The sequence below is a fragment of the Orbicella franksi genome, chromosome 11, assembly GCF_964199315.1.
Source record: "Orbicella franksi chromosome 11, jaOrbFran1.1, whole genome shotgun sequence".
NCBI lineage: Eukaryota > Metazoa > Cnidaria > Anthozoa > Scleractinia > Merulinidae > Orbicella > Orbicella franksi.
The window spans coordinates 5,320,642-5,346,899 of record NC_138155.1 but is presented as its reverse complement, the minus strand read 5'-3'; the positions used below and the strand labels follow the sequence as shown (position 1 = coordinate 5,346,899).

Here is a 26,258-nt window from a genome sequence, read left to right as displayed (position 1 = left end):
ACCTTAAGATATTACCTTTGTTCTTAAGTTATTTTGACGCCAATAACCAGTATCTCACATACCGTGTCACAAGACGGTAGATGGCAAGGTTTATTATTGTGTTTAGTCAGAAAATCGTAGCTAGTCCGCCATTTTGGATTGCCGGGCTTGTTTTGACACGTGACTACGCACGTGATTGGACTCAGGCCTGATCGGTGTAAAGTATACCATAGGAATCGAAGCGTGGGAAGTGTCGAATGCCAAGGTCAGTTTTGTGTGTGACTAGCGTGAGTTTTCAAACCAGTCATCACCTCATTTTAAAAATTGAGGCAAGATATATCGGAATAAGTGAGCGGGTACAGGCTATTGAGCTAAAAGGGAAAGCTCTTTAAGAAAAGCAAATATGGTCTAGTATTGGAAAAGTTGGGATTCTTAACAAGTTATTTAATACTCACTTAACGATATTTTTCTCTTCAAAAGTTTCGTAAATTCGGACAGGATTGCTAAATATATTTTCAACATGATTGATTCTTTTTAGCTAGCCTCGTGTATTCTCGTCAAATTCTTCACTATAGAGATATGCTACCAAGATTTTGAAAGCTCTGTACTCGTAGTTTCATTCAAACGTTACAAATCGGCTATGTTTACAAACAGTGAAATTCGAGACGGGTTCGCACGTGCTTTGATCATGTGTGCCCTTGTGATTACCCGAAAAGACATCGTCTAGATTTTTCCGACATCGTCAGTTTTTGTGATGTTAAATTTTCATTTTTTTTTTTTTTCACCCTTTTCTCTTCAATTCATAATGCAGCAGATTTCTAGTCCGTATTGCGCATTCTCGAGAGTTTGTTTGCGTTTTTTGTTTTATCTCATGTAAGACATCACAAAATGTAAACATTTCGCAACTACTTACATGACCTAACTTCAAAGTTTCAAAACGAGGGCCACAATGATAGATGCGAAGTTGCTGAAGCTTTATGCTTCGTTCTTTCTTATATCACTTGATGAAACAACTTCGCAGCTGTAAAAATCAATGAAGCTGTTGGAAAAAGAATTTGAAAGGCCTCAAAGATAAGGTATGTGGTTCGTAACGAATAACATCGATTCGCATTCCATCGAGTGAGCCATTATAATGTTTATAAACATTAGAGTGTTGAGAATGTGCAGTACGGACTGGAAATCATCTTTAAGAAATCTTTTCTTTATTCGAGTGCTCGAAAAACTTTACGCTGCCATCAAATTCGCTATTGAGATATGCCAGCAAGATTTAGGGAAAAGCTTTTGAAAATGTAGGTTACATGGATGGCGCGACTTAAGAGGAGCTTAAAATGTCCTATTACAAATTTCTATTTACAAACATTGAAATACGAGATCAATTAAGACACGTTTTTACTCGTGCGATAGAAGTTATGCAACTTTGTTTCTGAAAAATTTATGTTCAGGCTTGAAACTGTCTCATTACAAATTTCTATTTACAAACATTGAAACACGAGACCGTATGGCACACGCTTTCATCGCATGCATGAGTCCGTGTGATCGTTAGTTATGCAACCTTTTCTCTGAAATCGAGAGATTTCAGCTGAATATGTAAAGTGGAAATTGCTATAAACGAAAATTCACTCATCGAAATTTCATTCTGACTACGGAAAATTGAGCCCTGTAGAAGTTTCGACCTTTCAAAGAAACCTGATAGAGGTTAAAATCACAGAAAATGGTAACTGTACGATCTGAAACCTAAAGATGCGTCGTACGTGAGTAATTATTTGTTTTGGTTACGGGGAATTCCCTTTTAACGCACGAGGCCGTCCACAAACCTTTGAAACACACATGGCGCGTGTTGTCCATGTGTTACGTTCATCGTTACTTCCGGGTTTTGCTTTGGCCGCTGCCCCACGGTAACGAAGTCTCAGATAAAGAATATTTTACAGATACAAACACTCAGTGGCGCCGTAGTGTTGAGCAAAGTTAAAATCAAATCAACACAAAGAGAAAAGGGAACAGTTTTCAGATAATGAGAATTGCTTGTTTATGTAACAAGGTATCTTCGAACTGCAAAAGCGCGAATGTAAACTCGTGGATCGCGTGACTATCAAATCCATCTCGTGATTTACAAATGGCTTCATGCTTTAAATTCAGACGAGTAACGCGTTATTTAATTCACACTCAAATTTTGCATAGTGCGCAAAACACTCAAATACGCTCCTCTCTGCGAACAGCGAACAGTAGTTCAATTCAAGCTGGTGTTTTTTATATCTCACCTCAAATCACTGGCCTTTGGGGCAGGCTGATATTGAAGAGTCACAGTCAATAGCGTCTGAACCATTTTTCTGAGAAAGAGCGGAAGTTACAATTTGGCGAAAACGTTACGCTCTATTGCAGCACTCAGAATCGTGGATCGGCTTCGTTCTTCGTCTACAAATGGTTTCTGTGATGAGTTCGAAGAGAATCACCAAAAAGTCAGTTGAAACGTTTTTAATACTCCACGTACAAGGACTTTTGATATTCCCGCTTTGTTCAAGGCACTTGTGAATGAAAAAGGACTTCGTTACTGCTTTGTTTACAAGTATTTTTAACCTGAGCTAAGCTGTTTATGTTTTACTAGCAACGTTGATATTTGTATTGTTGCTTGAGATTGTTTCGTTCAAAGTTTACAACCACTTTTGAAAGTTAGAAGCTGAACGTTACGAATCGAATCGATCTACGTTTAAGTTACTACGCCAAGCAAACGTTCAGTCAGGTTGGACTTGTAAAGCGAATTAAGGCTGAGCATTTGCGTTATTCCAATCTTAAGTACTACTACTCTTCCAAAGTACAAAGTTTCCTAGGCGTTTCAAAAGCGAACAGTACAAAGATTAGCTTCAAGTAAAGCGGAAAAAGTAACGATCTGTAGAGAGAGCGAACGTCATTGTCGCTTTTCAAGCAATTGTAACAGAATAGCATTGGCTGAGTTTGGTAACAATAGGACTGCAGAGCAAACAGGAAAAACGCTCGTGAACTAGAACCTTCTCTGAGAAGCACATGGAGTTGCAGCAGTACAGTTTGAGTCATGGGACAGCGTACTGGGGGACGAATCTTTGTCATGGAGGACCAGCGACCTTCGACCAGAGCCGCTATCAGCAACCGATAAAACACTGTGATGGATTTACTCCGGAGAAGCTCTGTTTTGAAGACAACAGAAACATCGCTCTCTGTTCGAGTGAGACGCAAGGTAAGTAATTATAATATGCTCATGTTTGTGGCATATACTAATTTCATAGCGCGATAACGACAGGATGAAAATTTACGCGGTGAATGAAAGCATAAGACTTTGATTCCACTTCCGTATTTTCGATAACAACTTGGCGTTCTTCGAAGCCATAACAAGTGTTTTCAGCTTGGAATTGCTTATGGTTAATATTCTACCGAATCAGAACATATAAAGCTAAAATAAAAACTTGGCACGGTATTTGAGCTAGTTTTACGAGGCCCTCAGCCCGTTGAAAACAGGTTTTGTTTTACCGTTTTCCCTTGTCGTTTATATACTGAACCCACGCAATGATATCCGATCGACAGTTGCAAGCCGCATGACGACCGCGTAAATTTGAACGCTGTTCTCGAGCTGGGAATCTCCCTTTTCGCCTCAATCCACGTTTTCGTTGTAGCTTCCTTAAACGCTGATTGAATTTCGATTTTACTTTGAACGCAGACTAGCTTTTGTTGTCGCAAATACAACACAACACTGGCCTGGTAATCCTGATTACTAAGTCGAGCGATCGGCTTTGAAAAACACAGTCATCAAACACATTGTTGGGACAACTGCGCATACAAGTTTTCTTTGGGGAGACATTATGCTGTCAATTTACGCATTTGTGCTTTGAGTTTGTGTAAGATAAGAAGGTTTAACGTTTGCGAAGATTATCGATGGGTATTCATTCATGTTAGTGTTTGCAAAATCAACTCCACAGCCGGTTCTACCGAAACTGACCCGGTTTCCGTTCACCGAATTTAACTACGTTCCTAACTAATCTCTTTAGCGGCTAAAACTGTTGTCCTTCAGTCCGCAGGAGTAGTTTTCTTCCAAGATAAATTCACTGAGGTGAAAAGGAACACGGTTGCTTAAGTAAGAATTCAGTCCATTGGTAGATTCGAATTCAGACATGCTTTGGCATACTTATTAGTCGCAAATGTTATTTGAGTAACTGACTCGAGTTTTGCCTGAATGATGTACCTCTAACAAGCTATAAATCTGAGCTGTATTCTACTCTTGCTTTATTTGGCTTGCACTATAATATTTAATATGTTTTAATGGATACTCGCCAGCCAGATACTGTTATTATTTACGCCCAACAAATTAAGGTAGAGCACTGTATATCAGCCACTCCCAGATCTAAGAGAGATGTTGAACTCGTCTCTGTGCTATCGCTTTTCTCTTGGCCAGTTAAGGAAACTGCAATTCATGTCAAAAAATCACTATTACACAAATATTCCCTTTTGAAATTCTCGGATTTGGAAGTTTGATACTGGTCACAAGATTTCATTTCCGATTGACAATTTGCCATTTACCTATAATCCGCGGATTCTGCCAGTAGAAATGTCTGTCTCTCTGTGTTACAGATAGAGTTTGAACGAGGCATGCGTCTTCCTCGAGACCAAGTCAGTCATCAGTCACGAGTTTGCGAGTAACTTCTATTCGATGTCTGTTTAGGTCTTTCAATTTTCAGTTACCCTTCCGATATGACAATGTCACTGTCATCTTTTCAAAGCCGAATATCATTGCAAAGCCAGTTGAACCTTGGTGAGTTAAGTCAACTTTGATCGTGAATTGTGTGCTTGGTTATCATAAATTGCTGTTCTATTTTAAACTGGTCTTACTCGGTAAGAACGAGCTGAGACAATCTGCAATAACATTAAGGGAGTCGAACTTAAACACGCCGTTCCTGAAGCGAACTGAAGTGTACTGTGTTACAATGTTTCTATATTTGATACTGCTAGTATGATAAGCTCGTCTCCGTTAGATTTAACCATTACATTTCCTTTCAATTGGGTGGTTATCTTAAGAAGCCCAAGATCGTTCATTTTAAGAAGAAAATGTAAACCACTGCTTTCTTAACACACTCATTTCACAATATGTGTGATTCACAATAGGTTGGTGTCCTAATTGTTAAACCTTGATAGCGAACAAATTATTAAACCGGAAAGTTAGTGTTAGGTCCATGATCGTACTTGAAAATATTTCGAGCATAATTCCGCCTTTAAGTAAAATGGTCTGTATTAAAAATAGTCCTACACAGACCTAAGCTTACGTAAAGAACTTATTGGATTCGTCGCCGATCCAGTCGATACTTTGACCATAACTCAACCTTAACACAGAGGTAGAGATTACACATGATGTCTCTATACAGCATACTACAAACTTTAAGACAGACCCAACTTTCGTTTTAGAAATCCGGCAGACATCGTCATATACCATGTATGTTCACTTTTAAACGTAATGTTCGTCATAAGAGGCAATAAGATTTCAGTGGACTCCATTCAGTTCGCCTTAATTCACCTTCTGACTGATAACAACAGTACAATGGCTGTGACTGAAAAAGTGTCACACTGTTCCAAGCACCGAAATTGCTTCACTTGCTTACTTAAGATAAACGAAAATACATGTATTTGATAATATTTTAACAGTCTTTTCCTACAACGATCTTTGATGAATATCAGTCAGTTCTAAAGAAAAGGAGAATTAGTCATGATTCTATTGAAAGGTGTAGAAATTGAAATGTTTGTGAACTATTTATAACTTCTGATATCAAACCTGATTATACGTTAATCTTACTGACGAATTTCTATTCTTGTTTAACTCGTCACCTTAATATAACCTGTTTATAACCTGTTACTGATAACTAGAAGACTTCCTCACCAAAATTACATAAACTTTCTCGTGTTTTGTTGAAGACCTTACATGTTGTCTGCAACAGCTGAACACATGAATTTTTCGGTGTAGTAGAAACAGAGAGAACGTCAAGGAAAAGTGTGACTGGCAAAAAACGCTATTCTAATACTTTGAAGACACGAGAAGCCGATTATTATGTCCATTTCAGAGAAATACTCTGTTAAAGACTTTGTATAGGGCAGGATGAGCCCTAGAATAACAAGGTTAAACCCATCTTGAAAAGAAAGTCAGTTTCCTTGGCTAGGCACAGATCAAAGAGGTGGAGATTGCATTTGTTGTAATTTTAACCAGAATGAAATTAAATGAAGCACACTTAAATGTTAAGACTAAAGAACGGATTGGAAAAATGTCTGGTTATTTAGATGGAGGTATGGAAAGCTAAAAGTTTCTTTAAAACTTCTTGACATAAGTGTGAATGAACAAGGGTGAGCAAGGGTTATTAAAGGCCCTGCGAACAGGTATAGTTCACAAAGTATAAGATTTAGTGAATAATGCTAAGTATTTGGTTTTAACAGTAAAATCAGTTTATTCAACTGAGCTAAAGCCCACAAGAATGAGGCGTTAAACGAACATTCAGTGCTTTACACATGGTTGAATTAGAGAAACTAAGAATGCATTGCCTAAAGAGAACTAACGTAAAAGTGTATGATGGCCAGCTGAAGGCATTTTTAAATCCTTCAACTAAACTTTAAGGAAGACTCCGTACCAGACAAAGCAGTTGTACTTTAGTGTTACTGTCTGTGCATGATTCACGAAACTGCTGAATGTCACACGCTAATGTCACATGTCTGGCAAGCTGTCTGAATGTAAGAATGGCAAAATTTCACATTGGAAACAGATTTTAGAAGCTATTGGAAGTCCGTTATGTGAACTAGTCACAGTTGAGAACTACTGAGCTAGGATGAAATGGTAACTTGCAAAATATTTTTTTTTTATCTTGGAGGGCAGTTTAGAGTGATGGTGTCGCAATGATTTAGGAAACATAAATTTTTAAATACAATTAATACAAATCAGTTTAAGTAACCAGTTACAGTTTTAAAAGTATCAGATGCAGTGTGACTGGCAAGATATACACCAAGGTTTGGCCGTAAGCAGAGTAACATTCAAGGAAACTAGGAATAAAAGAAGCCAGAAACCTGTTGTATAGGGTCTGTCATAGTGTAGGAATAGTAATAAAATATAACTTTAGATTACTCTAAATATGAGAAGCTAGGCCAGTTGCCTGTGCATGTGCTAAAATGACTCTCGTAAAGTCCAGAAATTTGTCAAGAGAGTGACTACAATCTGTATAGAAAAGTAAAGTTTTCATTTAGCTTGGCTACTTTGAGATATTGATTGACATATTGGAAGTACTGCATTAATAAAGGTGCAGAAAGAACAGTTATTTCCACACAGAACTACTGCGTTTGTTTCAGATTAAAAGTCACTGTGTGGAAGCTAGTTAATTTCCAACTAAAAAAAACAATCAAAATTCGTTTGAAGTATTTCTGTACTTATAATCTTATATTTTTAATTTAGTACGTGCCTTAGTCATTGCATGTAATTTGACAATGAAGTGAACAATACTATTCATGTATACACCTGAAGAAGACAAATATGTCAAGACGTAAAACTAAATAAGTAAATTTATAGGAAGAGTATGACTACAACTAAACTTTACATGTGAACTGAAACACAAAACACAAAAATCGTTTCATATAGTTCTTTGCATGTAATCCAGGATATTCATTAATTGCTTATGTCGTTGTGTGAAATCTAACAATGAATTGACAATTCCTATTGATGCATCGTGAAAGAAACACCAAAACAAAACAAATAAATCACAGTATTTATAGATCCATGGAACCAGTTCAGTAAGTACGGTTTACATCGAAGAAGTGTTACTGCAAGAATTAATATTTCAAGCTTTGAAAGATAATTATGTTTATATGAGACTTAACTTTATTTGGAGATTGGAAATAGAAGAAACACGAAAATATTCTCTAGGGTCATGTGTGTTGATCCGAAATCCTTTTGAGGGCTCTTGGCTAACACACCCAAATGTTATGGTAAACTTGTTTATTTTCAAACATTCAGGCACGTTGTTAGATCTTCGAGGACAGATAGATTACAAAATACTAACAGAACTGAGAATTTTCCAACATCTTTGCCTTCGTAATATTGTCTTAAATAATGTCAATGGAATGAGGAAGAACAAACTGTGTACGTGTTGAGTTTGTGCTACATCAATTGGTAATTCATCAGTGATATCCGCTCTTGCTGAACATATTGTCATGTTATAATGACTCAACTAAAAGTTATCGCTTTGTTTTCGTTGAGCTTCTTAGAGTCATGAACACGCCCCTGTAGAATGGAAGAGCTGTTGGGAAAACAGACTCATAGCAAGTCTTTGCTCGAGTTAAAACCGACGGTTCTGTTAAAACCGACAGCCGTGATGCAATCGATAAACATAAAACAAGTAGTACTAAATAAATATTAGAATGTTCCGGTTATATGAGACCCTGTACGATGAACACACAAGCGTTTCAGTTTTATTCAGCCATGTGAAAACTATTTAAGTTTAACTATTAAGTTTCGAGTCAGCTCCTGTAGTTAATTAGTATATTTCAGGCAGGTTCGTCAGCGGGATGATCACATCCAATATGTCCTTTTACATCTGTGAAACCAAACAACCTAAATTTATAACATTTAAACTACATCTTTCATAGCAGTTGTTATAATGATAAAAGAAAATAAATATCGTTCTAACCTAGAATTTAAAAGAAGGCCCGGGAAAGTAACATCAACTTCGCAACGCATGCTACCATTTCTAAGTACTGTGAATTAACAGTATTTTCCTCGAAATTCAGGCAAACTATTTATTTCTGCAGAACTTTGTAATATTTCCTTATTCTATGGCAAGTATGTTTCATCGAAGCAAACAAATTGTATTGTTCTGAGTTTTTATCTCTGGGTTGCATAAAATAAGTGAGTTCTGTTGTTGTTTTTAGACCTCGCCTAGCCTTGCACAGATAAATAAGAATTTGATCGAAATGCATTTACAGACTTGATGCGTTCATTATTCACATTACTCATCGACGTTTGTTGCTCTATAATCCATCCATAGATAACCTTTTTAGAGGTTGACGTGTAGAAGCTAAATGCTTATGGGGCCGTATCAGATCATAGTGTTTTTGTTTTCCAAAACTTCCTCATTTCCACAACCAAAATCAACTTACCTGTTATTAAAATTAGATCGAATATTTACTCGGCACTGATAAGTGAAATAACCAAACTCATCTTTTAGTTTAACTAAAAGCCTCTCATTTGTCCTTCAACTTGTTTATTCATTTGAGCTATTGGTGCTGTGAAAACTCTCAGCTAAGATTCACCAGTGACGCCTCTGATGTTTGTGGATGTCTTTTTGACAGACTGCCAGATGATATTGGCTTTTGCACTTAATGGTACAACGTTTTCTGGGCCATTGTAGCTTCTACGTGATTTTGTTTGGTTTGCACTCTCTCCTTCCATACACTTTCAGTCAAAACCTGTTGAGACAAAGCTGTAGAAAGCACGTCGTTGATGTGGTGTTCAAGGGTTATTAACCAAATGACAGTTCTCTCCTTGCCCTCCCCTCCCTTATTCAATGTATATATCGTATTAGATGTTTTGTTGTATACAGTCTTTGAGAGGCTGCGCCGCTGTATTTTGACAAGCCCGAAGGATGAGTCGAAATTTAACAAAAGCAATCAATTTTGTGTAGGGTCACTTCGTCATTTATGAATTGTGTGGAAAAGATTGCTTGACATAAGATAAAAGAACCAGTGAATCAACATGCATCAGTATAACAAGATCAGTTGCTGGTTTTCAGTGTCACGCAATTCAAAATAGATTAAAATAAAAATCAAAACCGGTCAATAGATAAAGTCCAGAATCTGGGAAATGAAAGAAGGTAAATATGCAAATACTCTCGCCAAAATTCTGGTCACAGCAATTTTTCTTATGCGAGATATGCAGAGAAATTTTTTACCCAAATTTATAGAGATTTGTATGGCGACGCCATGCTGGTGCCCATCCGTATGGGCACCAACATGGCGGCCGGAAACCGACAGAAACATCTGTCACTGAGTTTTGCTACAAAAGCGTGAATTTATCCCTCGAGGAACTCTAAAACATTAAAATGATACTTTTTCTAAGACATGAACTGTTCAGATAGCCAAGTTCCCCGAAATAAGTCACTTTTTTAACCATCATGACAGCTCTCAAAGCCGTCATGTAAATGCCGCGTCACGCAAAAGCTTAGAAATTCAAGCGTAGTGTATCACAAAACCAAGAACCCATTCGGAGCGAAATTTTGTATGAATATTAGTTTTCAGCTGCTCTTATACATCATTTAAGTAAAATCTCAGTAAGATCAATAGTTTTGTAGTTCGAATTTTAGTGACGTCATGTGAAAACCAGCTATACTATAAAAAACGAATAAAGGTTTTAAAGTGATATCTAAATTATTGAAAATGGTATTTACCAGCTGTTGCTTCATGAAAAGATGAAAAAATTCTCTTGTAAGAAAGTGATCACAAATGCCACGAGAAAAGAACAATTGATGTTCATTTTCAGTTTCATTTGCGTGACAGAAGGAAAAGCTTCTTAAATCGTGAGAAGTGAATCGTGTGTCTGCCTGTATCAGTTGGTAGTCTTCTTTTGTGTTTCCCCAAACACAAACAAATGCCAACGCTCAGAAAATATACAAACAACGGGTGAAAATATACAGCGAAACTACACACCAAAACATGTAATAAGTTATTTATTATACAACTTTGGAATCAACAAATTTACAAACATTTAAACATGAACAAATTCAAAGCCCTGCCACGATGTTTCACTTTTGCCACGTATCGAAACCACGAGAAGTCGGACAGGAATTTCACTTTCATTAGTTAACTAGTTTTTATCATGATCAGCACACTGTGGTGTTCATTGCGAAATCAAGGAAAGACTCGCGAAGAGCACGTGCAAGAGCTCAAGCAGCACGTGCTTTGCAGTGAGTTGTTTTCAAGTGAACGGCTAACATCAACTACCACTTGATCTTACTGCATGACTCATTGTTTGTTTTATATATATATTTTAAAACACTTACATACGTACGTGTATTTCATATTTTATTAATTATTAGATAAGTAATCGTACTTAGGTGTCCCCAATTAGTATACATTGTATGCTAGCGACTTGGACACGTTAATAAAGTTCTTATCTTATCTTATCTTATCTTATCTTATCTTATCAGTGCTTAGAGCTCTGTTGTTTGGTATGCTGAGATCATGATGAGATTCGTTTACCCTTGAAAGTAGAAAGTGCAGAAACTAAACTTCTTTTCTTGCATATGAATCCGGCAATTTCAGTTTAAAAGTCATTTCAGGTAATCAAAGTAAAACTTGATTGTATTACTCACTAAATTACTTGCTGGCCCTCGAGGTTCGTTGAGAAATACAACGGCCTCACTGCGGAGGAAGCTCTAAGGATAAGTCTAAAATGCTTGGATAGCGTTCAGAAATTAAGGTCTAAAGGAAAATTGCTCAAATTATCTTTCTGAAAAAAAAGTCCAGAATTTATTCCAACTTAAATTGAATACCCTTACAACCTCCCTAAGCAAAACTACCTAAGACTGTTTCTCAATCGAACAGCAATTCATTGTCGTGTTGTATAGCTGTAGTTTAGTACAGAGTAGAAAAGCAAGGAGAAAAAACTCGGCCATGAGTTATGAACGAAAATAGTAATTTTACTGGTGGGTTATGCAATGAAATAAACACTTAATAAGAATGTGATGATGCTCAAAAGCACACGACCTTTTAGAACCTGATCTGTTTAGGAGAGCATTTAAAGGTTATGATAATGTTATTTTGCTCCGGAAAATGCCTCTAATGACATTTGCAGGTTGTTGGCTTTAAATTACCTTAAGGTGGCATTCTGGTCTTCGGGTTTTATGTGCAGAGTTCGGCAACAGCTGCCAAAGCAGTCCTGATCCGCTTTTGAGTTGTTTTCGCCTTTTTTCGGCCAGTAGCCGAGATATTTCGTCTGTAGAAAGACTGGTAAATTTTTTCTTTCTACCGGCAGCTCTCTTTTACAGACTTTGATCACAAATGGAACACAAACTACAGAAGTGATTTTCATGGCTCAAAAATTTAGAACACGAATTTGAAAAACAAACATCACGCCACCTGTTGTCACAAAGTTATCACCTGCTTACATTACACAAGCACGTGATAATTGATGACATGAAACCTGGGATTATGTCAGAAACGCTACGACCACGAAAGATCCCGGGGGGAACTACCATGTAAAAGGACAGGGATGGTCGTCGGAAATTTGAAAAGAATTTGACTCCTAAGCGGCTAAGAGGTACCAAGACCCTGTTTTGTGAGCGTGGCTTGAGATGTTTTCACCCCTATTAAAAGAGGCACCAATTCTAAAACAACACATGATCTCCTGTCATATTACTTTCGGCTCAACACCCTAAAAGGTACCAAGAGATACCAAAACCACTCTTACATCTCCTAAAACGTACGACGAGCACCCCCCGTCCTTTTTATGTGGGAGTCTCTCCCCCCCCTTCCCCCCCCCCCCCCTCTCCCGGAGGGCAAAACATATGGTCGAGGTAGAGCATTTGGGGGACAGTTTTTTATACGACGGCCTGGTGAAAAATTTCTAGGCCAAAATTTCGGTGAGAGGTGATGAGGCTTAGGAATGGAGGGTTGAAAGGTTGGGACGTTTTCAGGCTATGGAATATAAACATATTTGCGTTTCGAGAAAATAAGCCAAAGAAGAAATCACCTTAGTAGCAAAGGGGTAGTAGAAAATATAAACGAAAGAGGAAACTCGTATTTGATAATTTCCCCGCGCTTAAAACAACAGCTGATCAAATGACAAACCAGATGCTTTATTTTCACAACGCACGAGGCGATTGACCTTCTGAAATCAATAACACCGAGTTACATTTGTAACGCGAATCACAAATGTCACGCTGAGAAACATGCAGTCCTAGTCCGCTAACAGTCTCTTACTTTTCCTTTGGTTAATTGATAGTCACGTGGCAATGATGAGACGGGTTGCAATTATATAACAAGAAGTAAGAAGAAATTTACAACCGGGTGGTTGAAATTAAAATTAACTTATTTAGTGCTTTCAAACAGAAATAAAATTGACCTGGTCCAAAAAAGACAGACTACGGGCAGTAGGTTTTGTTCCTCAAATCCTCCGCGAGACAGGGAAAACTAAAATTATACAAAATAGGAAAAAAAAACGAGGATGAAAATAGAGCGAGACAGGACAAACCCCATTCTTTTTTCGTCTTTCCTCGTGTCTGTCGTGGTCGCGGCTTTGCCGCTCGCCGCTCCATCGTTCTTCTTTTGCTTCTCAAACTCATTAATAATTCATCAAGTTTAAACAAAGAAAATCACAACCGTGAAGGAAGTTTCGATACCCAGTCTCAATTAGCATAGATTTTGACGATTTTGCTTCTCCCTTTACTCCTTAGTTTTTGTTTCGATTGAGAATACATATTTCAAACACTCTAGACAGTGTTTCATCGGCTATGCATACACCTCGAATGTCGTCAAAAATACTCCACTGCGCGTCGTATTTTCAACTCTCTTCTCGGTGTTTGGATATCCCGATGAAACACTGTCTCTCGTATTTGATATATTACTTCGTATTAGTGTGTATTTCGTTACACCACCCTAGTAAGACTCGCTTTATTTCAGCTATATAGTTTTTCAAAATGACCATGTTGTCGGATGCTGTAAACATTCTTGGAGAGAGAAAACAATTTTTGTGAGGCGATTTTAGCGTTTGTCTGTAGATGAAACGCCGATATGTGATCATTTGAATGAATTCAGGTTAACGAGAAGTACATTCGTGTGGTATTATTTATTATGCTGTACGAGGTGGTTCTAGCTGTTAAGTCTCTGGTTGGAACCTGACCCCAGTGTCCAACCATTCAAATTAAAGCTACTGAGATGTAGCACCTTCATGTGAAAGCATTAAGAGGGGGTTCTAACTTTTGAATGTGTGAAAGAATTCTCTGTGTGTGTATGTAGCCATTATATTCAAATTAAGTTAACGTGTTGGACTTTCATGTAGTGCTGTTTACATACGATGTTAGAGGCGTTTTTAAGTCGGCGGATCCCATTCTGGTTAAGAACCATTGGAATAACGATGCAAATGGAAGCGATTTCAGAGGATGTTATATATCTGAGGCTCAATCATTCAGCATACTCATAAACTACTTTTAGTTGAAAAGTCTTCCCTTTTAGAGAACAGATAGCTATTACTTCACTACTTCGCGCTCATTTAGTTATAGTTTCACCCGTAAACGAGAGGGACGCAGATCTTGACTTAGATTCGTGAACTGAAGCATCAGAACAGTCTCAACACTCGGTTCAGCCGAGAGAAGGGCCTTGGGGTCCACACCCTAAGCCTGGTGTTTGCTGAAAACTCTTTGGGGCTGGATAGCCCAAATCGTCACCCCCCCCCCCCCCTTTCTTTTGAGTTCCACGAAATCATAAACAGGTTTAGCAGGCTGCAAACCCGCTCAACCATCTGTTGTATATGATCAATTTGACAGTGTTCGAGGCGAAGTAGCAATCTATGCTCACTTCTTGACTGGGACTTTGCTTGTTAATTGACTATTTGGGTGTTCCTCGATAAATTGATAAAAGATGGTACTTTTCGTGGCGCGTGGCTTGTCAAAGAAGAAAGACTGGCTTGTCAACATTTCTTGGAAAAACACTGTTGTGTTCGAGTTCAAATTTTTATCAACAAAAGTTTATTTCAGTGGGGGTGGGGGTGGGGTAGGATTATTGGCCGCCGTCGCAAGAACATGTGCTTTGGAAGGTGTTATATTCAATGCGTTTGGTTCTTCAACGAGATGTAAAGCAAAGGCGAGCAAGAAGTAGTCATGTACTAGGAGATGGTTGTAGTCCTTAACATTTTCCACGTCTGAGAATGCGTCTCCAATCCCTTTGTTAACGCTATGCAAATTAAATGTCACGTAAATTCCGGGAAACTTTGTTTTCTCGGAAATGGAGCAAGCGTCCTAATTTCTTGCATCAATGCTAAAATTAAACAGACGCGGTGATACTACGTACCATTCATGTGGTATGGATGTCTCGGTCTTCGTTTCTTGTAACTCGTTTAGGAATGAGTTGCAAACCTGTGGTAAGTATGCAGTGTCGTATAATCTCCACCATGTTTTTAATACCACAAAGTTGTTTTCTTTTGACGCTGTCGGTGGTAGATAGCATTTGTTTTAACGTTTTCAGTCAGCAACAGCTCCACGCAAATCTTCCATCGTCGTTTTGAGAAGTATAATTTTCGTTGAAATCGATTAAGCAAGCGAGAAGTTCCGTGGTTACTTTCTGCTCTTTTTGAACCAAAATTTAATGAGCTATACTTAGCACGGCGAGTAAATCTTCCCGGGAATTTTGTTATGCATCCAGTAACCGTGAAGGATGCCTTTCGGAACTTGTCATTAGGACGAAAAGAGCCATATTTCGGCCAACTCTGGGATGAAGTATCTCTTATATCTCTGCTATGCAACGGACACTTGAATTCCGAATTTGTGAGCGTGAAAACGCCTGTATATAACTTTCGATTTCAGTTTCTACTTACGAATTACTCATGTAGAGTGAAAACATAGCGCGTCATTCTCGCTGAATGATGCAAAGCCACATGGTGCTTTAGGCTGTCAAAGAGTGTTCGTCGACTAAGTCTGATGTATTTCCTTTGTAGAATAATGTTCATTATTTTTCAGCAGGTTGATAGTAGATCGGTAAACGAGAAGGAATTCGATTTAATAAATAATTCAACGAGGAAAAATAGTTATCTAAAGCGAAAGTAATTGTGGTAACACTTCCGCGTTTTCTGAAAACTGTTATTTTTGATGCGTACCTCCAATCTTCATTCTTTGGCACATTTAACATATATCTGTGTACACTTGGTAAGATCATTTCACGTACACAGCCGTATATTTCAGTCGTGATAATTAGCACACTCTAATTTGAACTTTGCTTTCTCCCTCTGTCGAAATGAAAGCGGGCGGATCCTGTATGAAATTTGATCTTCTCTGTCGAAAGATAACGTTTAGGAAATAACCCCAAATCTTGCAACATAAAAGTAGCCTATAGACCTCAGAAGAGAGTCTGAATAGCAAAAAGTGAAAAACAGATCTCTAGCCTGACTAACCTAGTCTTAATTAAGGCCTTGTCACCATTTTTTGCAGACCCGTTTGCATCGACGAATACTCCAGGTTTATACACAGATCTAGAAGGGAAACATTCGCCAAGAAACAGGAGCCACTGTGTGACATTATTCAACGGCCACGGAAAGAACCACAAGCCCGCTCCTTTTGAGAATGGCCACGTCCGTTATAACATGTCATCTTGCAACGGGTTTTATGAACCACAGTCGCGTGAAACGAGCCTCGAAAAGACTGTTGGGCATGGAAGACCCATGTCCCAATCATTCCCAAAACGGCTACCTTCGTGGGAAAGTTCTGCTTCTGAGAATGATGATAGACTTAACCACGGCCGCACCCAGTACACAGTGGTAGGTGATAGATAACAATAACAATTTTGTAATTCTGCTTTCCTTGCAAGAGTTGATAATAATTTCACTTTGTTGCCAAATGTAGGCTTCAACAACTTGTTTCACAACGTGATTATTATATTCCAGCCCTTAAATTGAACATTTTTTTTATCTTCCCGTGTTTCGCTTTCTAACGTTATTTGATAACCTTTTACATGCCCTACAGCAACCTTATTCTGCTCTTCGTCGGTGCGTTAAAAGTTATTCATAAGATACTTTAATTAAGGTAGCTCTTTTTTTGCAGGTACCTGAGACATCAAGGCACCATACTGAGTTTAACATGGAAATGGAAAGACAAGGTGTTCCCTTCACAACGCAGAACATACCAAAGGGTGTCGATTCCCTAGAAATCAGTAAACTATTGGAAAACAATCTACACTTGGGTCGTCCCCCATCATTTGGGGCTGATTTGAGGTCCAAAGAAGGCATCGCAGTTGCAGTCCCTCGACGATGGTCTTCCGAATGTATTGACAAGTATTCGTCAAGTCCTCCAGCGTCACACCTCAAGAACACTGTTTCCTTGAAACCGAAAGGGCACAACGGCATGCGTTGGACCTCAGGAAGGAGCCATAGTGAAGGCGAAGCAAACCCCTCTCTAAACGGCTGGAGTCCCCTTATACCTTATGGCTCAGGATTGTGTGTTGAAGACGAACCAAAACGTGAAGATCTTAAATCAAAGATTCTTGATGTGCTGACCTTGTATGGAGCTTTGGAACCCTCAGAAATCATTAACGCTGTTGGACGTGGGACAAGGGAGGAGGTGAGCCAGTCTCTATGCTCGCTCGGTAGACAAGGTCTTGTTAATTTCACAGTTGCGAGTAATCCCTCCCTTACCGTATTGACAACAGCCGGGCAACCTGTTCGTGAGAAACGAGCGAATCCTGGCGTTATTGGGGGAGAAAGGAGCAACAACCAGTCTTTGGCAAGAAGTGGCTATGAAGACTTCTATCCGCAGCTACCAAGGAATTCATCTTGGGGATCTTATGATAACAGGCCAAGAAAAGAACCTCGGACAGTTGATGGCATGAAGCCATGGATGCGATCAAATGGTAATGGTCTTACACCAGGTGAGAGAAGTGCGTGGAATTATTGCAAATTGTGTCGAGTTTCACTAATGTCGGAGGCACAATACGAAGAGCACCTTCGAACCACCAAACATCAAAACAAAGTGGCAAAGTTCAACGCGATTCCGTACAAGAAATACTGCGAGTGTTGCAAAGTGCATCTAAATTCCGAGTCGCAAGCCAAGGAGCACTTTAGCAGCGGTAGACACGAACAAACTGTTGCGAAATCTCAAAAGGCACCACCACAGCAACATCTACCATTGATCACAGTTCCTGAGGAGTTTCTTCCGCAACGAAGCACAAGAACACAGCCATACGACTACCAGATGGAGCTGTACTGCAAGGCAATGAAGGCAAATGGCGTGTGTTTCCTTCCAACTGGAACTGGCAAGACACTGGTGGCTTCTCTGGTCATTGGGCACATGCTTGCGTTGAATCCATCTCGGCAGGTGGTGTTCCTTGTTGATCGCGTCCTCCTTGTTCTGCAACAAAGGGACTACCTTAGGAAGGAACTGGCGCATGTTCGAGTCGCGGATGAGCGAGGTCCTTTTAAAGGTACCAGACCCATTCGCATCGGAGCGGTGTGTGGTGAAATGAGGAAGCTTGAGGGAAATGCTCGCATCTACGAACAGGATGTTCTGATCATAACAGCCGACTGCTATCGGAATCATCTGAATAATGGAACACTTCGCTTTGATGACGTCTCATTGATAGTTCTAGACGAAGCACATCACTGTAATAAGGACCATCCTTACAATGTCATCATACGAGACTTTTATCTTCGTGAAGATGTTCTTCTAGGCCACAGACCCAAAATACTGGGACTCACAGCCTCCCCAGCTGGGGAAATCTCTCTGGACAAAACAACCAAACGATTGCAGAGGCTCTTGGGAAACCTGGGCGAAGCACAGCTTTTGATAGTCACAAACAATGTGCGAGAATTGGAAGAGAAGACAAGCAGGGCGCCGCCTGACTGCATCTCAGCTTCATACGCAAATTGTGAATGCGAGCTCATGGACGTTCTCGTGGAATACGTTACCAAAGCATTCAACATGGCAGTGCGACTGAGCGAGATGAAAGACTACAAAGACATCTTTCAACCGTCTTCCGGCGGCCATTTTAGCATCGATGACATCTACCCTGTACTTGGTGTCATTGATAACATTTTACTTTCCCGCCCCGAATCTAACGCCTTGTATTCGCTGCTGCACTTTCAGCTGATGTGTGAAATTGTGTGTACCCTTCAAGAGTGTGGAGAGCAGATAGCGATTTATCAGATGGCCGAACTGGCAGACGAGAAGTGTCCCCATGGCTTTTATTGGGCAGAGAGTGTGGGTCTTCCCTGCGCCAAAGTCAGGTCATATTTGGAACACTATCTATGGCAAGGTAAAGTAGACTGTTACCGTTGTTTATAGTACGCTTTTCAGGGTCGATTTTTTAAACCACATTTCACCAGTTAAAGAACAGATAAAAAGCCAGTGCCTTGTTACATCTAGTCATTTTCACTATGTACAAAATAGACTTATGAACAAAACTACGTTAAAACTAGGAATCTAGAAATCAGTTTACTCAAGTGAAGAATGACTATGGACACGATCCAACAATATGTTTTCATTTTTCCAAAGGCGGGTTTTCAGAGTTTCATGGGCCAAATTCAGGAATAGAACAACTGATGAAGCAGTTATTGCAAATTAACTGGACTGGGACGAGCAGCGGCGTCAATTTCGTCTTGATTCTGGTCAAACGGGCACGGACGGCCCGATACTTGGCTTCCTATCTGTCAAACAGCGGGTTGTTACGGGGCGTGAAGACGACATCCTTTGCAGGACATGGAAGTGGATCTGCTGATAACGGTGAGACCTTGTCTTGCAGATGTTTCCCGAGAGGGGGGGGGGGGGGGGGGTCTCCCGGAAAAATTTGATGGGGTGTGCATCTCGCTTTCCAAAACCCTTACCCTATTTAAGACCAAAATCTGCAATTTTCCTACTCCAGTTATGACCTGAACAAAACTTTATGATACCCTATTTAAGATCTGACAGGGAGCTCGGCGCTAGACCGGAGCCATTGCGGCACATACATGGTTGGCTTGAACTCAATTTGCGAAGGGCTTTTGTTGATGATGCTATCGATAACGATGAATAAGTAGCTTCTTCTAAAGAACATAGCCAATTCAAGACTAGAGTGCAGAAACTATCTCCTATTTTAGACCACAATCACCAAACTCGATGCCCTATTTGTGACCAAAACGGCTTAAAACAAGAGAATAGATCATGGTCTCTTGCTAAAAAACCATACCCTTTGGGGCTTCACATACTCATATAGCCATATAAGGAAGCACCCCCTCTACCCGTGATGATTCAATGTTCGTGTCCCGTGATATCTCCGAGTCTGATGGCAGCCGTTTGAACTTTGTTGAGGCCAGCGTTTTACGGTCTTTTGTCACGGGGGATGGGAATGAATTCGTCACTCATTTACAATTGTTATAGCATTGTGATTTAGTAGGTGAAGAATATTTTTTTTCATGGTGCACAATATGAGATCAGTGATTATGTCAAATGACGCGGATATTACGTAATTTTTGTCGAACAGTGGCCATTTGGTTCCGCCATCTCCATTTGGTTCACCAATCTCCAAAAAGGAAAAGATTATTGCAACAAAAATTACTGAAAATCCGGAAAATTCAGAATTTTAGAAAGATGCATGTCGAAACTGATGGTTGCCTTGCATGGAAACGTAGTTTCTTGAACCATACATGAGGTGTCACAACAAATTTTTCCAAATTATTTTCGAACCTTTGGTGGCTTTTATGAAGGAGACATTATGAACATTGAAACGAGTCATCTGTGCAGCGAGGGTTCCCATCTTCCTTCCAGTAGGTCTCAATAGGTTTATAAAATACTTTCGAACAAAAAGAAACATCAGAATGTGTTATTGAAAAGTTAAGAATGAATTGTGTTTTATTTGTTCACAGGACTGACTTACCCAGCGCAAAGAGATGTTTACTTACAAATTCGTGAAGGAAGGTTTCAAATTGTCGTCACCACAAGCGTAGCCGAGGAAGGATTTGACCTTCCAGTGCCTGACTTAGTGATTCAAATGGATCCTTCAAGCTCAGTTTCAGCTCTCGTGCAAATACGCGGCCGAGCACCTCTGAACGAGGCCAGGTTTGTTGCCATCTGTAGGAATGACGAACAAGCCAAGAAAATTGAAGATTTATTGAAACGTGAAGAGAACATGAGACGCTCTGCGAGGCTCATCAACGGGCTGTAAACAATACGTCAGGTTCTAATCTTAGAGTATACGTCATATTTAGAAATAGGTAATAGCAAGTGGACTGGTTCCAAGTCTAATTCAGGCCTGGAAAAACAAAATCTTGAGAAGAGAATTCTGGATTTACCATGTCCTGTTAAACAGATCAATAATTCGGCAAAAAAAAAAAATGGATTGCGAGGTCAATCCAGCTTTCAAAAGTTAAATTTCTAGAATGAAACATGAAAGTTATTATTTGAGAAAGCTGACAATACTTGTCCTTTTTCATGTTAGCGGTATTTAATCTTTAACAAAAAGCAGGTTTCAGGACAACGCTTTTTTTTTACATTTTAGCTGGTGTGAGGCTTCGAAAAAGAATCATAATTTCATTTACAGAAAAGTTTAAATTGAAAGTTGCTGACTTGGGTTTTTTTCAATTTTCATAAAAAAAAAATTCTAAAACACTAGGAACACCAATTGAAAGAGCAAAAAAAAGCAATTAACAAATTACGACATTGATTTTAAACATTTTGGGATTGCAAGTTTGCAGTTGAATACAATTGAGGAGAATTTCAAATAATAATCGGTTTTTTTTTTGTGATATGACAACTTAAATTTCCAAGGTGGATCCAACAGAAAGTTTTTGTAAATGTAAATGTAAAAATTTAAATGTAAATGAAAATCACAGGTACAACATTATTGATCCGCCTTTGTGGTTTGTCATATGTCACATTGCTTATTTAAAATTAAGTTAATTTATCATCGCAAAGTGCACAAAGAAAATTTGTGAATAATCATTATCTACTCAGGAAAATCGACCATATAACGTGGGTTCCTTTGAGTAAGTTTAAATTCTTCCGCGTTAGACTTTGTTACCGTTTTGGCCGTCATATGAAAATTTACTTCCTTGGCACATTTCCTCTGAAGAAGACAACATTAATTCACGGCTTTTATTTTGTATAGTTAGTCATTGAACGGTGAAAATGGTTTCAAAATAACTCTAGATGTTGCAGTGAACATGTTACTTGACAAGGTTTATGATTTCTGACAACATTTTGCCAACTTTCTGATGAATTTCGTTTGAAATAGGCAATCAAAATGCCAGCCGGTTATGAGAAGGGGTTGCCACTCTCAAAAATTGACAACTCTGCTTCACAAAGTTCTTGAAGTTTGATTTACTAGTTTAAACGATTCAGAGCGATCTTGCGTTTCGGGGAATGAGAAAATCCTAATTTGATTAAGAGAAACTCTGAACGCAAAATACTGGAGAAAGAGAAGTTTTTTTCATGTAGAAAGGAGGAAATATTGTTGTGAAAAGATCTTACTTTCGTGAATTTGTAAAAAAACGAAAAAGTTGTAGATGGCCCATCCCTGCCAACTTCAATTCGCGGTGTACATAAAGTAATGCTGTACAATTTTGATGCATAAATTATAAGCCTTGTTGCTCATTGCAGAAAGGTTTTTTATTCGATCAATACAAAAGAAGTCTCAAGATTTGAAACTATTTAAGAGTCGACGATTTAATAGGTATCAAAACAAACGAGATTTTTTAAAATGTGTTTTAATAGCCCAACCAGGTTGGGCTTTCCTCAGTGCCATCAGACTGGGAAAAAATCAAGTGAATGACATATCCAGAGTTATAAGTTTCTATATTTGCTATTCAAAACATGTTATTCAGCATCTAATTAGACCTACGAAATGTGCTTTTTACCTAAAGTCCTCGTCAAAAGCGCTCAGAAAGCTTCATATTCAAATTCTACTATCAAAAATTAGGCGCGGGTTCTCGCTAGATCGCTGATAGTTTCGCGTCATCGTGACGCAGTAGAAGAGGTATCCATGTTGTTAAGCAACACTTTCGTTAAAAGCTTGAGGGCTGAGTCTGTTTGTAGCAATGAGATCCTGACCTCAGAAAACTCAATATTGATATCGAAATATTTTTCCTCGATGGGATGTACAATATTATCTTCAACTCAAGGAAAATCGCAAAATTGTAGTTCAGTATGTGTCGAAAAACGTCAACAAGGTCATGAAAATGGAACGAGGATACAGTCAAGATTGGTGAAAAGTGTGACAGATTACGAAGGACAAATCTAGCACAATGCTTTGTAGTGTTTGGGTGTGGTCCGGCTTTGTGACTAAGAGCGGACAAAGTAAATTTTTAACTAGCTTGTACGTTTTTAAGATCCCTTAGTTTGAGAGCTAACTGGAAAGTACACAAAACAAATCAAAATGAAAATGAAGCAAGGAAGTGACTACAGAAGAAGTCAATTTTGTGGTCAGAAAGCAAGTAATGCACGCTCTTTGTTATTGCATGGGGAGTGAATATATGTCATTATAACTGATATCTCTTCGCGGTTGAAGTCCCATACCATAATAAGTACTTTCGTCTTGAGTTATACTTCATGTAACACTTCATTAGAGCAATTTGGAATAAAAGAAATTTCCAAAATTTCCAAAAAGCCCTCACATCAACAATAGTAAAATACTTTTTAGTGGCGTGTTACAAAATTTAGGGCCAATTTTTCAGATACTTTTGGACATTTGGCGTATTTTCGTAGATAAATGGAGCAAGATGTAAAAACCAACGTAAACATCAGTTCTTTTGAGGTATATTCTCCCCTTAACAGTGACTTTTAACGTCCAAATCATTTAGAAGTTAGACTGACAACTCCTTTGGGGACCTTAGGAGTTTTTGTTGAAGTTAACGTAAGTGAGGTACTTTAACAGTAATGGATTAAGATCAAATAAGATGTGCATGATTTTCTGTTGGTGTAGGGTCTGTAAATTTACAGGATTACTGTGGTGATGAAAAGTGTTGTTGATTTAAATCTAGTCTCAGGTTAATTTGGCGTTCTCTACATTTCTGTACAATTTCACGTTTTCTAGGGGTAACGGGTAAACGTTATAGTCGATAGTTGTCGACGAAGAAAACTCAGAAACTCTTACGAGCGTTTGAGAAGGAAATATCAAAATCTTAAAGGAGTTCTGTCACGGTATTTTGAGTTAACTTGGCCGCGTAAAATATGACCTTAAAATTAAAGGAAACCTGAAAATGATAGTTAACTAAGACAGAAAAACACCAAAAAGATCATAAAAAAACAATAAAGGATTAAGGGTGGTCAAGAATGGAGAAGATTGACACAGATTACAAACGACGAACTTGAAAAATTTAGGCTAAACTTTTCAAGATGCGCATACCTTGACGTAGCTCCTTTAAGTCTCACATCATGTGTTTTGAGCTCAGCTATTTTTAAAATTGATATGTGTTGTTTCCATGGTAACAGGTATGGAGCCGTGTGATAACAATAGCCCAATGATCAAAATAATCCATGATTGGCTGTCAACTGGGAAATAACATAAATAGCAATCATCAAATTCATTAAACAGCTTTTGTTTATTGTAAAAATAGCCAAGCTAAAACACGTTTCTTTGCTGGATTTGTACAGTTATTTTTTTTCTTATTTACTCCGACGAACGCTTACGTAGTGTCAGTAGAATTTTCTCTATTTTAAAATAAATTATTCATTATTATTTGAAAGCTGTCGTATTTAAAGAGGTCTACTTGTAATGCTAAACTAGAAACATGATGATTGTGGATGTCTTGATATGAATTTATGAGCTGTCATAAATTAAAAGATTAGAATTTACTTTTAGCTTGTGTTGGTTTTCCAGTTATTAAAGACGTTGTATGGAAGCTGATATATTCGGGGGAGGAGGGGTATGTGTTGGGGGTAGGGGTAAATATATTCCACATGGGGTATCTCCATAGTTTCTTTGTTACTTCTCCTTTTCTCATTAGGGGCATTCCCCCTCCCCGATCATAACCAAATTTTGGTAAGAAAATTTTATCCATCATTTCGTGTGGTAACAACTTATACGGCACACAGTCCTTCGACTTGATTAAAATCTCTTTAGATCGTGTGGAGGTGAAGAAAGCAATTTTGTTTAACGGAATTCTACGTTGACACCAGATGCTACAAAAATTTCAAATTGAAGAATCAAATCTGCCGAACCGAAATTGCCGCGACCCTTCTTTTATTTCCATTTCGCCATACTGGCTAGCAAGATACAAAAGGTCGTCTTTTCTAGAGCAATAAGCCCCAGGTGGACTTCACCTGCGACAGAAATGAAGGAATATCTATTTACTCAGTCTATTAAGTAAACATTTATAGCTGAAGGTGTACAAACGGAACACATGAATTATTCCACATTTTCCATCCCTTAATTTCGACTATTCATTGCGTTAGCGAGTGAGGATTTTTTACCGTAATGAACTGAGACAAAATGTTCTTTCAGAAACATTTTCCATGATAGATAACAGAGGTCAATGAACTATGGATTCTAGTAGCCATGTTGTCTGTTATGCCGGCACATCACAGGGACTTTGTAGCTTTCAAAAACAGTCTGACGCAAGGCGACACTGTAAACATTTAATTTGGCGTTGTATTTGTTTAAAATGCACCATGTCGCTCCAGAATGGTAATTACAAGCTATTTTGCAAAACGTCTTTCGGCTGAGTACTAGAGAAATGTAGAAATGCCAGAGAGAAAAATTGATGATTGACAACGGGCGTTGTGTCTTGTGGTTAAAATGAACAAAGCTTTTATTCTCACTGACAACTAGAGCAGTTTGTTTTGAGCATCAAGAAAGTTAATTTTGAACCGGAATGAAACCTTAATTTAATAGCAGGTGATGTGCCCTAAATTGACGTTGTATCTTAATTGATAGTACCTTTTTATTGGAAAACACTGAGAACTGTCTAAAGTAACCGGAATTTTCTATGCACCAAAGTGATCCATTAAAATTATACTTCGTGGTCTCAATTCAAAAGCGCGGGTATTTAGTCACTGTTGAGATAAAGGGACACTTTCGTAAGTTTCGTGTCGGCCACACGCGCAGCACGTGCGATTGCGTTGACGGTTACGAGCCAGGCAACAAGTCAATTAATATTTGCGAAACATCCGTAGGTGTCCGAAGAAAGCGAGGTTTTAGTAAGGACGCGCATGTTCCGTATGCTTTGTCATAGGAAAAGAATGGTCAAGGTTTTTTTTTGACTTGCTTATGAAATCGAGAAAGTACATGTAGCCGAGAAAAAGGCAGAAAAAATTAAGTGGCCCAAGAAATAACCAGAAAAACTCAGCATTCATTTAAGTTTCTTTTCCCTTCGCTTGCTCCTCCCCAGTCAACTAACTTCAGACACTTCATATTTGGCAGCGCTTTGTTTGCGCTCCATTAAAGATGATGACAAGATGGTTTGCATTGTAGTATTAAATCCATTATTTAGGTAAATATTTAGGGTAAAAACTGACTAGGAGTCTTTAAGTTAATCTCTCGGAGAAATTATTTAATATTTGTTTGTGATGCAGACATCTTGAACTGACAGGTAGTTACCTCCGCTCTGCTGTTTCCCGCTGACAGTTTAT

General features: G+C 38.6%; 1 protein-coding gene across 2 annotated transcripts; it reads left to right on the top strand.

Moving 5' to 3' along the window:
• The first annotated feature begins 941 nt into the window (after positions 1–941).
• LOC145460643 (uncharacterized) lies at positions 942–26,134 on the top strand. 2 transcript variants are annotated; one of them, XM_081445517.1, is made up of 5 exons: positions 942–3,187; positions 16,158–16,483; positions 16,767–18,972; positions 19,212–19,439; positions 20,558–26,131. In XM_081445517.1, exons 1-5 carry the CDS (start codon positions 2,998–3,000, stop codon positions 20,854–20,856), a joined length of 3,249 nt encoding a protein of 1,082 aa, XP_081301643.1. In that variant the 5' UTR covers positions 942–2,997; the 3' UTR covers positions 20,857–26,131. The 2 variants fall into 2 exon arrangements, with proteins under 2 accessions (XP_081301643.1, XP_081301644.1); XM_081445518.1 differs by having other exon boundaries at positions 3,099–4,753; positions 20,558–26,134.
• Positions 26,135–26,258: the final 124 nt, after the last annotated feature.